The sequence below is a fragment of the Antrostomus carolinensis genome, unplaced genomic scaffold, assembly GCF_000700745.2.
Source record: "Antrostomus carolinensis isolate BGI_N321 unplaced genomic scaffold, ASM70074v2 scaffold24738, whole genome shotgun sequence".
NCBI lineage: Eukaryota > Metazoa > Chordata > Aves > Caprimulgiformes > Caprimulgidae > Antrostomus > Antrostomus carolinensis.
In genome coordinates this window covers 1,400-16,256 of record NW_010332661.1, presented here as the reverse complement: position 1 = coordinate 16,256, position 14,857 = coordinate 1,400, and the positions used below count along the sequence as shown (strand labels likewise).

Genomic DNA, 14,857 nt, shown 5'->3' with positions numbered 1-14,857 from the left:
AATTTGAGTCTAAAGTCAAGGATGGTGGAAGACCTTTAGTCCAAAGGGTTTATTAACATTCTTGTTCTTCAAATGGAAAAAAAAAAACCACCCTAAAAATTCCTGCAAGCAAGTCAATACATTTATTAGAGTAGCTGCAAATCTACCCATTTATCTTTTGAAATCAGTTCTTTAAAATGTCTGAACTTGCACAATATAAAATAAAATGTAAGATTTTTTTTTTACCTTGCAGTCCATTCTAAGAATATGCTGTGCAATAATCTTTGGATTGTTGTTGGTGAAAAGCTCTTTAACTCTTCTTAACATTGATGTTTCCAATGGCTTGTTTTCAGGAGGAAGTAGTTTGGATTCAAAATCATTAGGTTTAAAAGTAGACACTGTCTCAAAAACAGGTGCAGAAAAGATGCTCTCTTCTTCAGCCATCTCAGATGAAGCTTCTAAAGGATCTGCAGAGTTCATTGTAGGGTCATCTTCCAGGATCAAATAGTTTGTTTCAGAGTTCCTGAATGAGTGTGTTCCCCTCTCCTTTCGTGTCAGATGTTCCACATAGCTGTTTTTCTGACATAAATGTTGTTTTGTTGCTGCAGGATCTCTGGCAGGGCCTAGTTCACAATAGTGTCCTTCTGAACCATGGGAAGCCAAAGGAGCATCCAGGGGCTTCATCAGGGGTACTTTAGTGGGTTTAGGTGGAGGCTTCGGACAGAGCTGACTGTCTGATCCTCTAAGAGCTTCTCCTATTTGTGACTCAGAGGTGACTTTCTGAACAACTGTGGGGCTTAGAGAAGGTTCACTGCCTGTTCTAAATGCAGGAGAGCTTGGACAGGAGTCTCCATCTGCTTCAGGTAATCGAGATGGATGTCTTGAACCTGCAGGGGAAAACAGTAATTTAGAAGACCCAAACATATTCAATTCCTGATGCCTACACCTTTCACAGGCTTCATCTCTTAATGCTATTTCCTGAGGAAAATATTGTCAGATCATGCCAATTATTCGCTAACAAAAATGTATCTGAAATTATATTTTGAGGAATGAGCTAGCCAGCAAAATTCATTCACTTGCTGATCCTCCCAAAATCCCAAATACACAGAACAGCTGCACTGTAATATTATTCTGTGGTAATGCTGACAGTAATTCCAGTCCCTGCTGCATACATAGGCTATACTGTCAGAGCTGGACAGTTTCCATAGCCTGGAATAGGAAGTTTCTTTGTAACCTGATCTAGGCTACAAAAACAGCAACCTCCAGCCACACCACATAAAAGATGAGTCATTTCTGAGAACGACAAGTTTGAGATCAAAGAAGAGCTTCCCAAAGTCAAGCCTGAACCTGCAGTGAGGTATGGAAGGAATGAATTTCAGGGATACTAATCTTTTTGCTAAACGGTAGCTGGTTTGAAGAGCTGGCAAAACCATCCATATACTTCTGTGTATTTATGTCTCATCCTGTACTCACTGCATATGCAAACCTCGGCACCCGATACAGGACTGAATCCTGTATCAGACATTCCCAATGTGCAGTTCTCAGTGCATTTGCTGGTAGCTCCAGCAAGGCGGCCAGTTGCATCATGCAGGCTTTACTACTTGTTTCCAGCTGGCTCTCAATTTATGCAGACAACAAAATCTGCAAATCACAGCTTGTCACCACTTGTAAGCAGTATGACATATGACTCCAGAACCTGCTTGGAGGAACCCATGACAAAATGCACAGCAGCACTCTTCAGGTTAACCGCTATAGCACCAAAACAAAAGGTTTTTGCAGCCATGGATTGGCATAAGATAATAAATTAAATTACAAATGGACAGAATTTGTTTTATGAAAGTCTGTCCATCCCACTGTTACACACAGGAGCACACCCTTTCTATCAAAATAGTGTCTCATTGCAGAAATACTTAATATTATTATCTCTGTCTTGAGAATTCTTTCCACAATAGGCACTATAAACTTTAGCAGCTGCCATATTCAAAATTACTAGCAGCCTTGGAAGTCAAACACTAGAATTTGTCCACATGGGAACAGATGCATCGTTGCAAGCTTCTTTAGACAGTATGTTAGCTTGGAAACAATTGCTTAAATCTGTGAAGAATCTGAGAAAGAAAAAGCCACGATCAACAACTGACCAAATGCTGGTGTACACCTTGTATCACTGGAGGAAGACAATGACAGTGGCAAAGGAGCCAGACAGCAGCAAAGGTTTTGAAAGGAATGAAAAGCAAAAGGGATGTGAGGAAGAGAGAGATGCAGAGAGACAGGACAGAACTGAGTACAAAAGCCATGGTAGTGCTTTTCTCCTGGTGAAGAACACTACCACACCTGCATACTTTATACCCTGAGAAAAAGCAGTTACCGGGATTTCCATGAAACACCACTTCTACTTAATAGACTTCTGTCAGAATGACATGAGTGAAACAAATAAGTTCTGGTAAAGCACAAGTGAAGAAAGGTAATACCGTCAAAAAGGATATTAATTCCAACTTTAGCTGTCACTTTTTTGGTGTGAAAGCCTACTGAATTGTGTGCTAAGGTACTCAACTAGCCGGTGCATTGTAAATAAAAAACCAGTTCCAATGACTTAAAGAGCAAGCAGTATGAAATCACGGCTTACATTGGTCACTAAATATAACTGTATGTACAGTACTCAGAACATGCAAGGGTGTGAAGTGTATCAGACCACTTGGGCACACACAGATTCTAAGTGTGAAACATTCAATTACAAAACATACCTATTAGCAGATAGCTCTCTGACTGGTGAGCCTTTAGAGGGAATCTTTTCTCCAGAAGATGATCCAAACTAGCTGGCTGGCTACCACTTTTTTCTTTGTTTCTAGTGTAAATAAAAATGCAAACAAAACATATCAATACATCCAACGCTCTTAACATACAGAACTAATAGCCAGAATATAACATAACCAGGGCAAGGATCATTAGCTTTCCACTGGGGTAGCTTTTAAGAATAAAAGGTACTTCAATGCTGTTGTAGCAGTGACATGGGCTATAATACATGTGACCTTGCAGCATTTGTGAGGGTATTTCTTTGAATGTTGAGACTTTTTCATGGAACATTTGATTTGGACACTGAAATTAGGATCCATTATCCCACATTTAGTATTTTTATTTCAGAAGTCAAATATGGAAAGAAAGACTTCCCTGGAGCAGCAGCAAGATTTTATTTTAATCTTTCGTTTTATAGTAGGCAGGATTTGCCAAGTCACTGAAGAAGAAGTTGCACTGCTGTTGTGCTTCTGGAGTCTACATTTGCTGTAGCTCTGTGGATCTCAAATGAATTATTCTTTCCCTCTCCCCAATATCCATCAACTTGAAAATGGTGAACCAGAGCCAAAGCCATCACCATCTTCAAGCAACTAGTTCCTTTGGAACTGCAGACACACATCCTGTTTTTCCAAAGATATTTTCAGAATCCAATTATTGCTCTCATTTACCTATCTGCTAGAATTATTTCTTTTGCTAGCCTAATCAAATGGCATTCAGGAAGCACTATTTTGTCACTATTGTAATACAAGTATCAGGAGTAAAACCCTCCCCATAAACCTGGCACATGCTCTAGGTCACATGATGAGTGAAGACTGTGTGCAGCCTTGCCTCTTACATCATGGCTTCATCCATCCCCACTTATTTTACCTCCTCAGTGTAGCTTAAATTTTCTACAGATCAAGCCCTGTAACCACAAAGCAGTTAAGCATCTTCTTAACAACATCAGGAAGCTTTAAAAATTAGGTCCTAAAAAATCCTCTGCTAAAAATCAGCAAACCCTCATGCCTAGCCTTCCATCTAAAATCAGGGTGAAAATCCACGTCACTTACAGTGGGAGCTGATAGAGTTACCTCATTTCCCTCCATAAGGACAGCAAAATGTAAGTACCTCAAAAGATTTCCTCTGGGTATGCTCTGCTCTGGGGACTGCATGCTGGATACACCAAGACTCAGCCTTTTTGCAGTTTCTGTTTTTCCTTCAGGGATACTTGGCTCTTTTTGTCGGACAGGAGTTATACCATACTTTTCTTCTAGACACCTGAGAGGCACAGTCCTGTTGATCGGCTGGAAAATAATTGCTCCGCTCTGCTTTGATATTGGTGTGCGATTCCCAACATAGCATCTAACTAAGCCGGGGATGCTGTCGAAACTTTCAAGTTCAAACTGATACTGAACACGGCAGTAGGCTTCATTGAGTCTTAGAACTGTTCTGTTGATTTTAAAATGCTGAGAGGTATTTTTCCACTGACAAGTAAGAACAAAGTTCCCAGGACTGGAAAGAGAATCCCTAATCAGAAAATCTCCATCTCTCTGAACTAGGCCTTCTGCCACCTTTGAGGAAAAAGAATTATACAAAAAAATACTTTCAGAATCAGAAAACAAGTAATCAAACAGCACATCACAACAAAATATTCTTAAACATAGGACTTCATTTGGCTGCTCTGGAAAGACAGACAAAGCCAGAAATACAAAGCAAAGCATGAAGTGTGGTAGAAGAATGATGTCTCCAATTCTAAAATTAAGAGCTCAACCCACAGCAGAGATCTGGAGGGGCTTCTTGGAAAATGCCCAGCAGCCAGAAACATGACCCACTTTTGCATAGATATTTACTCTAGTTTGTTAATAGAAAATAAGGCATGAAGGGAAAACAATGATTCAGGATTTTAAAGTAGCTAAACAGACAGTCACACTGAAGTTTAGAAGCCATTACTAGAGGACCCCAGAGATTTCCCTTAAGTGACAGAAGCTTTCCTGTTTTATTCTTTGTGAATACTGCACAGTACTCAGAAGAGTCAGAAAAATCCTGTTTTTCCTGTTTTCAGTTAGTCCTTTCATGTGATAAACTATGCATCTATCAGTTAATCTTAAGCACAGTGTATGAGGCTGCTGTGCTTGCTGCTTATTTAGGTGAAGGGCAGCTGGCAGCTCTGGTGGGAGCCCGGTAGACACAGGAGGGAGGCCCGCAGGGGGAGCTCCAGGTGCTCTGGGAACCTAAACTCCAGCCCAACGACAGCTTTAACATATTTTTAACTAGGATTGTAAGGATCAACATTAACTTACTGCAGAGAGCTTTCTGTGGTTATTTTTTTTCCCTCCTCTAAACTCCAAGTGAGAGCAAGAAAATAAACAACAACATTTTAACTTTGCTTACGAGTACTGAACCAAATTAACGTCAGCGTGTCTGAACAATATGTGGGGATAGTATTCTCCTATAAAGCTTAAATTCCATTTCCACCTTTATTGAGTGCGCACAAATCCCGATATATCTGTATTCTCCACGAGTGTCTGCCCTGAATCCTTCCTCAGCCTCATTTTATGCCAAGCTGTGATAAACACCATAGCTTTCACATGAATAAGCATTATGTTTCTACTGAATTAACGCAGATATCGGAGACGCGTACACTACTTTAGTGCAGTTCTGCTTGTCTCTCAAAGCTCAAAGCACATCTGTCAATGCAAAGACTACTTGCCTGCCGAGGAATACGTCCGTGGTACCAGGCATGGCTACGCAAGTCTTCACTGCTTAGCTGCAGTTCTTCCTCTAACTCCTTCTTCAGTTTTTCTGGGCTGTTGTCCATAACTTGCCTCTCCCTAGAAAACTGCAATAAAAGATTAAAAGCTTCAACTGTGCCAAGTTTAGTGATTAACATTTACCTGGGTTATAACTTCCATCACATGATCTGCACTAGCCACTGGAATGCGGGTGCTGCCTTCAGCAGGCTGGTTTGGCTTCACTCTCCAGATTGTATTTGCAAAATCCAGCGTTCAGTGAGATAAAATGTGATCGTTATACCCTGCACAGAACAGAGCACAGTGTTCTGTTTGCACACCAAGCTAATAATGACACACCTACAAAGTCACTCTTCTTACTTCCTCTTCCCAATAAGAATTCTAACTATACCCCAAAAATTGAGCTGGACCCAAATGCCCTGCTCCAATATTCTTCCTCCTGTTTAAACTTCCGTTTAAATTCAGATTCTTTCCCCCTCACCCTCTTTAGACCCATTCAATTAAGAACGTTCCAAAAGCAACAACAGGCTAACCTGGACATATGTAGTTGTTCAGTATTTCTGTGGCACTAAAAAAACCAAAACCAAAACCAAAAAGTTTGCCAAAGTAAATTTTCAACCTTAGAAGGCTTACTACTATTGAGCCATTAAACACGCATGTCCAGGACACTCCCTTCGTAAGGGAAAAAAGCTCTTGCTGCCCCTTAGCACAAAAAGCATTACATCTGCTTGGCAACATCTCCATCACCAGCATACAACTCCTGTAAGATTTTCTGGAAAATTCCAATTTTCATCTCTTCTTGGAGTACAGCTTCCATACTGGACCACTCTGGCTCATTAGTCCTTCTTGTGGATGCAGTGTTGCTAACAAAGTAAAGCACAGTACCTTCTCTAGAGAGTTGTCATGTACTGCTTCATAAGCAATCAGTGGAGGGAAGTTCTTTGGACTTCCTTATGTTCTCCAAGAGTTAGGGACTCCAGCCCATCTTTACTGCTGCTGAAGAGTTCAAAAGCCTAAGATGCCCAAGTGAAACAGGTTCATTGCAGGGAACATGTTCTATACTAATCAAAGAATTAGAGTATACCCTCTCTTAAAAGAAGGTACTTTTTTTTTTAAAAAAAAAAAAAAAAAGGAGGGGTGGCAGGGGGAAGAGAGGGGCCTCCAGCTGGGGAGCAGATTAAAATGCGATTTTTCCCCAGTGCATTATGGATTTTTTTTCTTAGCTCTGGATATGAGCCAAGGCTCACAGGTTCCCTTCACTGACACACTGATGTAAATATGCAACACATGCATTATTTAAAAAAGAACTGTGAATGCTCACCCACCAATCCTACTCTTTCTGTGAACACTGCTCTCTATAGCATTTTCTTCTTCATATTGAATGCTCACAGCACCTAACGGTGGGAGCAGGTGGCATACATTTAGCACTTCTTTCAACAATCCTCCCTGCAATTTGAAGCAGACTAAATTACAACAGATTACTAGACAGCAGGTTTTTGGTGGAATAATGCCAGAAGAGGCATCCTGCTGCCAAGACTATTTAAATATGTTGGGAGCCCAGAGAAGTCCTGAGATAAATTCTCCTCTCGTCTCTGGTTTTCTCAGAGAAAACTAAGGCTTCTCTTAGACAAACACAAATGAGTGTAGTAGCTTATACAGGAAGGCAACAGATATTTTATTTATCCATACAAATGTGGTTCAAAATGGACAATCATTTTCAAAAAGGAGTAAATCCTTTTTGCTTTTGTACAGTCACAATGTCTTTCACCAACTCCTCCCAAGCTTTATGAGAAGAAAAATCTGTGCAGGAATAAACCATGCCTCAAAAAAGTATCTTAACTGCAAGGGCTCTTTCATAAAATCACGTACAACGTAAAGGGATTAAGTTACTGAGTGTAGAAAGTGTCACAGAAGAGGCTTGGTGAGGACTCAAGTCCAAAGGCATATCGAAGTATCAAAACAGAGACAAGTAATGACAAAAATCCCTCCTCCACTCCAAACTTCTGTGACCTATCAGACTTAACATAGCCAAAGGACTAGTGGCACATGCCTGCTACCTTTATTTCCCAACTCAAATGGCTAGGTATCCATTTAAAGCTGACTGGCATTGATTCCAGAATTAACAGTTAACCATTTCACTCCCACATCTTACAGAATGATAGCAAGTTATTACAGCATTTGCATAAGCTGAAGGTAGAGTGAAGAGCACACAAATTAAGAGGAGACTTTTCAAGAGCACATTTCCTCTGACTACACAAGGAAACAGCTAGACAACTTTTGAAGCGTCCCTTCCAATCTAAACAACAGCATTCAGCTGTAGTGTATACAAACCTTTTACATTCATAGCTGTGTATTTTGCTGACTTTCTGAAAGGAACTGCTACTTTTATATGAACTGTGTTTAAGTTTTTGAAAGACATTTTCCGCTGAATCGAGATCTTAAAAACTTCTACTATACAAATTGTTACCATCATTCCAAAAACATCTCACTGTATCTCAGTGGTAGATAAAGCTACTGTAAATGGAATAGACTATAGAACACAAATGCAGTAACTGAATTTGCTTAGGAGAGGGATTCTTAGCCAACAAAAAGAGCTATAGTCCGTCTTTGTGTACAGACTAATTTCATCCATTGTTCTGATACAAATTATCTTAAAATAACAGGCTGATGAGGTTACAGATATGCATGAATTACAAATACAGCAGAGAAACCCAGAATTTCTTATGGTGGTTAAATGGATTTTTCACTACTTAAATGAACGTAGTAAGTCATATATTGCACTTGAATTACATCTAGCAACACAACGAGAAAAACATTTAAGAAATCCAAATCAACTAAATTGGTAAGATTTATGGTTATGGATTTGTTAAAAATCCTCTCCACCATGGTCTACCACACTGAGCATACTCTGATTGCCAGAGGTCAGACATCTCCTGAGACGAAGCAAACATGCTTCAATAACCCCTATGCAACTCTGAACTTAGTGGAAGAACTCTGTGGCTAGCACAAATCCCAAAATACACAGAGGGGAAACTGCCTCGGCAAGCAAGTTTAGTAATGGCATGTCTTCCTGGACAGTTTTTTGTTGTCTGAGACTGATTTCTTATACAACCTACATCCATTAAAGGAGAAGTGTGACCGATGAACTGTCTGTATTCATACCAGCTTATGCCTTTCTAGTCTAAATGCTATACCCAAGGCCTCTGGTCCTGCAAGAATCTGCATACACTGAACTCCCCATCATGCAAGTAAGGGCTCAAAAATCATTCCAGGCACAGCCTACACAAGCATGTTAGTCTGTAAATAAGGAAGAGTGTAAGCTTAGAACAGCGCAGTTAGCTATGTCAATGGACTTTCTTTTAAAATAAAAGGTGACCTCTTCCACACAACATGATACAGACACTTCAGGCTCATTTCCCAATAGCACCCAAAAGTTAATGGACAGGAATGGTATGCTGTATATTTGCACTAACTTCATAGTGACAAACCTTCATTTAGTAGTATGTCTTCAGTTTATGTCTTTGTCTAAGACACTTCGTTGGCTTCTACTCAATGACAGAAAGAAACCTGAATTTACATGTACAGTTAGACAGTGAAGTGGATGGTAAAAATCAATCAATCAATCAATCAATCTAGGACAAAATTAAAGACTTCAGTATAATCTGCAGCAAAACACAGTTGAAGCAACACAGGGAAGGTTCCAGTTTAAATTCTTTAAGATTTCCAATTAGGAACAACCCTGTCAGAGATCCTGGGAATATAAAAACAAATCAAGTCAACACAACTCTTTTCAAACACAGATGCTTCTCCTGACCTACAAAGAACTTGGAGTACTCTAAGTATGTGCTTTCTAGAACTGTTTATTCACATTTTAGTCACTTTGTTTCCAGTCCTGGTGCTATTTTTAAATATTCCTGCCATGCTGAGTTTTTGTGAACAGGTCTTTAAAAGAAAAATACAAAACTATTTAGTAATACAATATTATCAACCTCCAGCAAAAGCCCTCAATCCTGCTTACATACTCAATGGAAAACCTAGAGAGCCAAGAGTTTAGAAGGAGGGGGAGAACTCCAGTCAGTACAGTTATTTTAGTGTTTTTAATAAATGCCACACAAGTTTATATGTTTCACAAAGGATTTCTACTTCAGGGCCATTAAACTAAAAAAAGACTGTGCTTACAGATGTAACAAGTTACCCTTGATGTACTATTTTACATTTTGTAAATGTAAAGAGGGCTTGAACTACCACAATATGGTGTACCTGTGAAACTTATGAATGCATTTTAATGGGAATTTCTCACAACAATCTCTTGTTTGTGCATCCAAAAGGTTACTTTCACTTGAGTGTTTGGCACCCTCCAAAGGAAACTCGCTATATCAAGCTCATGTCAACAATCCTAGCTGAATTTATCATGTTATATTAGAATAATTTTTAATTGTGCTGAATAATCTACTGTATGAGTGCAGTGGTAAATAAAACAGAAGTCCCACAGTTATTTCTGTTGCCTACTGGCAGTGGATTCTTTCTCCAGTTCATACCTGCAACAACTCCAGTGAAGCACATGTGTATCTAAATGGCCGAGAGAGAAACTCACAGGTTTCTGCATATATATCCAAAGTTGCACCTTATGTGTTCTAGCTTCCGTGGCTTACCTCAGTTGTTAATAATGAATTCCTCTCTAAAGTGGTCAAGTTAGGGTTTTTTGTTGTTTTAAGCAACTTCAATGATGAGGGAAAGACTTTTACTTTTTAGACATAGCTTGGAAGTTGTCCAAAATCTGTCGAGCTAGATCATCTCCTTCAGTTCTGATAATGGGAAATTTCGTATCACCTCTCTTTGTATCCTTCTGGCAAAGTATTATTTACTTAAAGCATAGCCAAGGACTGATACAGGTACATGACTAAAGGTGGCCACATTCCCATCCAATCTCCATTATTTCCTGATGCTTTGCACAGCTCTACCAGCTGATATTTAAATTAGCCTTTCAGAAGTTGAGTAGTTTTTTTGTTTTATCTGAGAAATATCTAAATGAAAGGTATTACCAAGAAGGTAAATGCATAAATACCTACTGGAGAATGTTGCCATTCCAACAGGAATCACTTACACCCTGTGCTATATACATTTATGATAGAGGGCATACTGCAGTGACAGTTTGATAAAAAGTGTAAAATTACCATGGGAAATTAAAAAAAGTTATATAGTATAAGACTCATCAAAACTCAAACTAAGCAGCAAGACAGGGGGAATCAAAGTTCAGGGAGCTGACCAAAATTTCACATAATTTTGGTAAGTGAGTCTTTTCTGATCTGGCCCACTGCAACAACAACAAATCTAACATCAAAAAGGCAGATCTATAATGCCGGGTGGTGATGACTCGTAAGCTCATGTTATCAAATCTAACTGCCTCCACATACATGCTGAAACTGGATACACAAAGCCCGAGGATGCCAGTGACACAGATTTAGATCATCACATACTGAAGAAATATTAATTAAGATCTACTGTCTATAAAAAGGGTTTGCAACTCATCCAAGATAAGAGATGGCACTTAGAATAAGTAGCTGCTTATAAAAGGCTTCTTACGCATGGCACATTCATAGCATTAGTACATTACCCAGTAATGAGCTAGATCAACGTGCTGCAAGTTTTAAAACTTGGCAGTCCTGACTAAACTGAGTGGCTTTCCCCTTTTGTGCAGCTTCAGCTGAGGCTGAATCATAGCAGAGAATTAAGAATGAAAATATTTGAACTTCAAGGTCCTTCCCTCTGATCATGACAAAAATACTAACTAGAACTAAAAAAACTGCCTTGTAGCAAAGATAATTTTATTAATTTAGACCTCTTCATTTTTGAGTTACCATCTATCACTGATTTAGTCTTAACTTAATTCTTAACTTTCAAAAAATGCAAAAATTAAGGAACAGTATTTTGACTTGGAAGTGGCGTAAGTGACAATTTAGAATTCTCTCTTCACTCTCCTTTTTTTAACTGCAAATAGGAACCCCTTGTCTTGAAGTTTCCCTTTGTCTTCCCCAAATGTAGAAGCTGACCTTAACTGTAAACAGCTATTAAAACCAACTGGGATTGTAAAAGGTACTGATACAACATGACTGAAGAATGAGTCAATCCAAGTTCAGATCTTCTGCACTGATTATTCTATTTTCTATTAATGTATGGGAAAACAAACCAAACATCTGCTATCGAGATCCTAATTTCAAACACTAAAATGAATTATAGCAAAACGTGAGTGCTCAAGTGCTGTGCTGTTTCCTGTGCTTTGATGGGACATAACGAGGCATCTCTGAGCTTGGCCACATACTGTTTTCAATTACATCAGACAACACAATTAAAAGGAATTTATCTCAGCGCAGCAAAAAATCTGAATCTCTCAGAGGTAGTTGTGGACTTCAGCATGCTTATTTATGGATCAATTTGGTATTTCATTACAATTAAAGATTAAATAGTAATTAATTAATTAATTACTACTAAAACTAAGACTTAATCTCATCTAATTACACAAACTGATTTTGCTTGAAGTGGTATCACAAATTAAGTAAGAAGACAACTTAGGCTCAGTTGTTCACACCATCTAGGCACTCTGGCATTTCATGGAACTACATCATTTGGCCTCAAGGTGCAGACCTCACTTGATTTGACCACCACCTACAGCCACTTTCTCTTCAACAATCGCACCCCGGTTTCCTACCATCAGAACTTCTTAAAATAGCAGTTCATCAGATGCAACTAATGCTAAATCTGCATGCTGGAACACGTGCATTCAAATCTATTTTAAATGCTGCAAATCTCTTTAAATAGAACCTTATTTTTGAAAGAGCCCAGCTGTAATTTATTTCTACATAAAAGGTTTTATTTTTTACCCTCCACAGAGCAAACACTACTAATGTTTCTGTTTCTCTAGAGACTATATGGATTAGAACAAATGGAAAGTTGCCATGACAACACCACCGTTATTTTAGGTATTAGAAATTCATGCCATGTTAAACAGAGGGCATGCATGGTCAAGAACAACGGTTTTATAACTGTTCTGACAGCCAACAATAAAACCCAAAGTAATTTTTAAAGAACAGAAGAGTTAAGCTTTATGCTTAAAATTGGAATGACAACAAAAATTAATTACAGTAACTGGAAACCATCTTTAGCTCTCTTTTCTGATAATAATTTCTGACATTTGTCCCAGTGAGAAAGAGAAGAGAGTCTGATCAGAGTCACTTTTTCAGTCTGTCCAAAAGGCTGAGCCCCACATCCCCCTTTCAGAAATGGACAGTTAAAAGGCTAAATTACTGGAACAGAGAGAAGGGAGGCTGCCATTCTCAACTTTTAAGTGCCTCCATCAAAGTCTGAAAGCCAAGAGGCCAGAAGACAGCAACCTTCACATCCTTCCTCATTACAAGTGCTCCAGAAAATCTATACACAGTGATTTACAGAGCTGACACTGTTATTCAAAGAACAATTCAAGCATAAATCTTAAATAAAAATATTTAAAAGCTTAGGTGTAGTTCACAGATCCTCAAAAGCAGTTAGACACACCAACTGATTACAAGTCAATTCCCAAGTCACTTAGACACTTCCATAAGTGTGGCTTGAAACATTTATAAAGTCTTTTTCTTTCCATATAGTGCATATAATGCATGTTTCACTAAGTGAAAGATGTCCCTGACCATGGCAGGAGGGTTGGACTAGATCTTTAAAGGTTCCTTCCAACCCAAACCATTCTATGAGCGTATGATTTTGTGCATTTTGTAATTTTCAAAGTTCTAAAATATAAGGACAAGTCCAAAATTCTCCAAAGTGCTTAAAAAAAAACAGAGCTCCTGAGCAAAATTGGCTATGTTTTCAGTAGGCAGGTGAAAAAGTCAGGGAATCAAGTGGTCTGATTCTGAAACCTTGAAACTTTGCTAAAATTCTTTTCAGCAAGTCCCAAACCAGTGTGTTTTTAACTTAGTGTCTAAACATAAAGAAAATCAGCTTCATGCTCATAAAACTGGAAGTTGTTTAAGCTTCTCCCTGAGACAATGGTGAATTCTAAAGATGTTCTTTAGAACAGAAACACACTGTACCCAACCATCACATAAAAACAAACACTTCTTATTGAAAAAGGGCACCTACCTTGACTCTGATAATAGACTTACGATGATAAAAACAGCAAAGGGCTGCAATCAGCATTTGAAAAACATTATAATCCTTTGGCATTTTCAGTTCTGCTGCTTGTGGGTCCTCAGGACTGAAGATAAGCAGTCACTAAGAGTAATTTTCAGAGGTTTAGGAAGCTCTTTAGTATCACCACTGCCTGCCAGAGCTGCTACACCCCCCTACTTGCGTACCAGTCCGGGACACTTTCCACAGCTGAAGCTGATACTATCAATCCAGTGGCCGCTGGCATGCTTGCTTCCAGTATGCCATAGAGAGAGTGCCAGAATCCTCATCATGTGATCTGTTCCACTCACCAGTGAAATCCTAGCTCCTCTATCTTGGTATCCCCTGGCTCAGAGGTGTATTTAAGCCACCAGTTCAAGGCAACTTCTCCTCATGATGAGATACAATACCTGACCGTCTCCCTGTGCCGATAAAGGCTTAGTCAGTTACTCCAGCTCAAGCACGCGATGTCTCTATCTGCATCATCAACAATATACACATAAAACACAAAAACAAAGAGGAAAAGCAGTTGCTTACTGCTTGACGACTGTTAGTCTTCATACTCAACAAGAATTACATCCTTAGAGCTTAGGTAACCAAGGAAAATTATACATCTCTATTTTTAATTAAGAAGCTTCTGGCAATAGTCCTTGGGAAAAAAATAGCAAGAAAAGAACACTGTCAGCATGGTCAGTATTAAGTGGTCCAACCAAGGTATCTTTAGTATTTAAAGCTATCAGTGGACAGCTTTAGCTTGGTGATAGTCCCACGGGATTGTGCAAACTGCTATAGAAAGAAAGGACTGAATTCAAGAACATCTCTGACTTGGCAAAGTAAAAATAAAGCCTAAAACAAAATAAAAAAACAACAGTTTCATTTATGCTTGTGATTCTATTCTCTTGGACAGCATAGTCCATAGCTTACTGACCAGTAAATCACTCAGCAAAGAATCTGGCCTACATACCTCAATGCCCTCTCAAGAACAAAGGCAAAAAAGGCAAATAACTTGGCTAATTATAATAGCTGTTAGGGACAGGACCTCACCTCCATAGCAGCCCTATTAACAGACTTGGTGAAAGGAAACAAAATGCACTGGATTGAAGGGTACAAGAACACCTGTAACACTTCAAAAAAGAGAAACTGAAGAGATCAGTCATTTGTAATTTGTATGGTACCAAAAAGTCCAGAAGTCACAGATATTTCAG

General features: G+C 39.0%; 1 protein-coding gene across 1 annotated transcript; it reads right to left on the bottom strand.

Annotated features, from left to right (window-relative positions):
- Window positions 1-225: 225 nt before the first annotated feature.
- On the bottom strand, window positions 226-13,720 carry LOC104529315 (BCAR3 adaptor protein, NSP family member; the record flags this gene model as incomplete). Its single annotated transcript, XM_010173593.2, has 5 exons — window positions 13,626-13,720; window positions 5,459-5,587; window positions 3,877-4,319; window positions 2,721-2,821; window positions 226-866 (listed from the first exon to the last, which is right to left on the bottom strand). Coding segments are annotated over exons 1-5 (1,398 nt in total), but the record flags the coding sequence as incomplete, so codon positions are not given.
- Window positions 13,721-14,857: the final 1,137 nt, after the last annotated feature.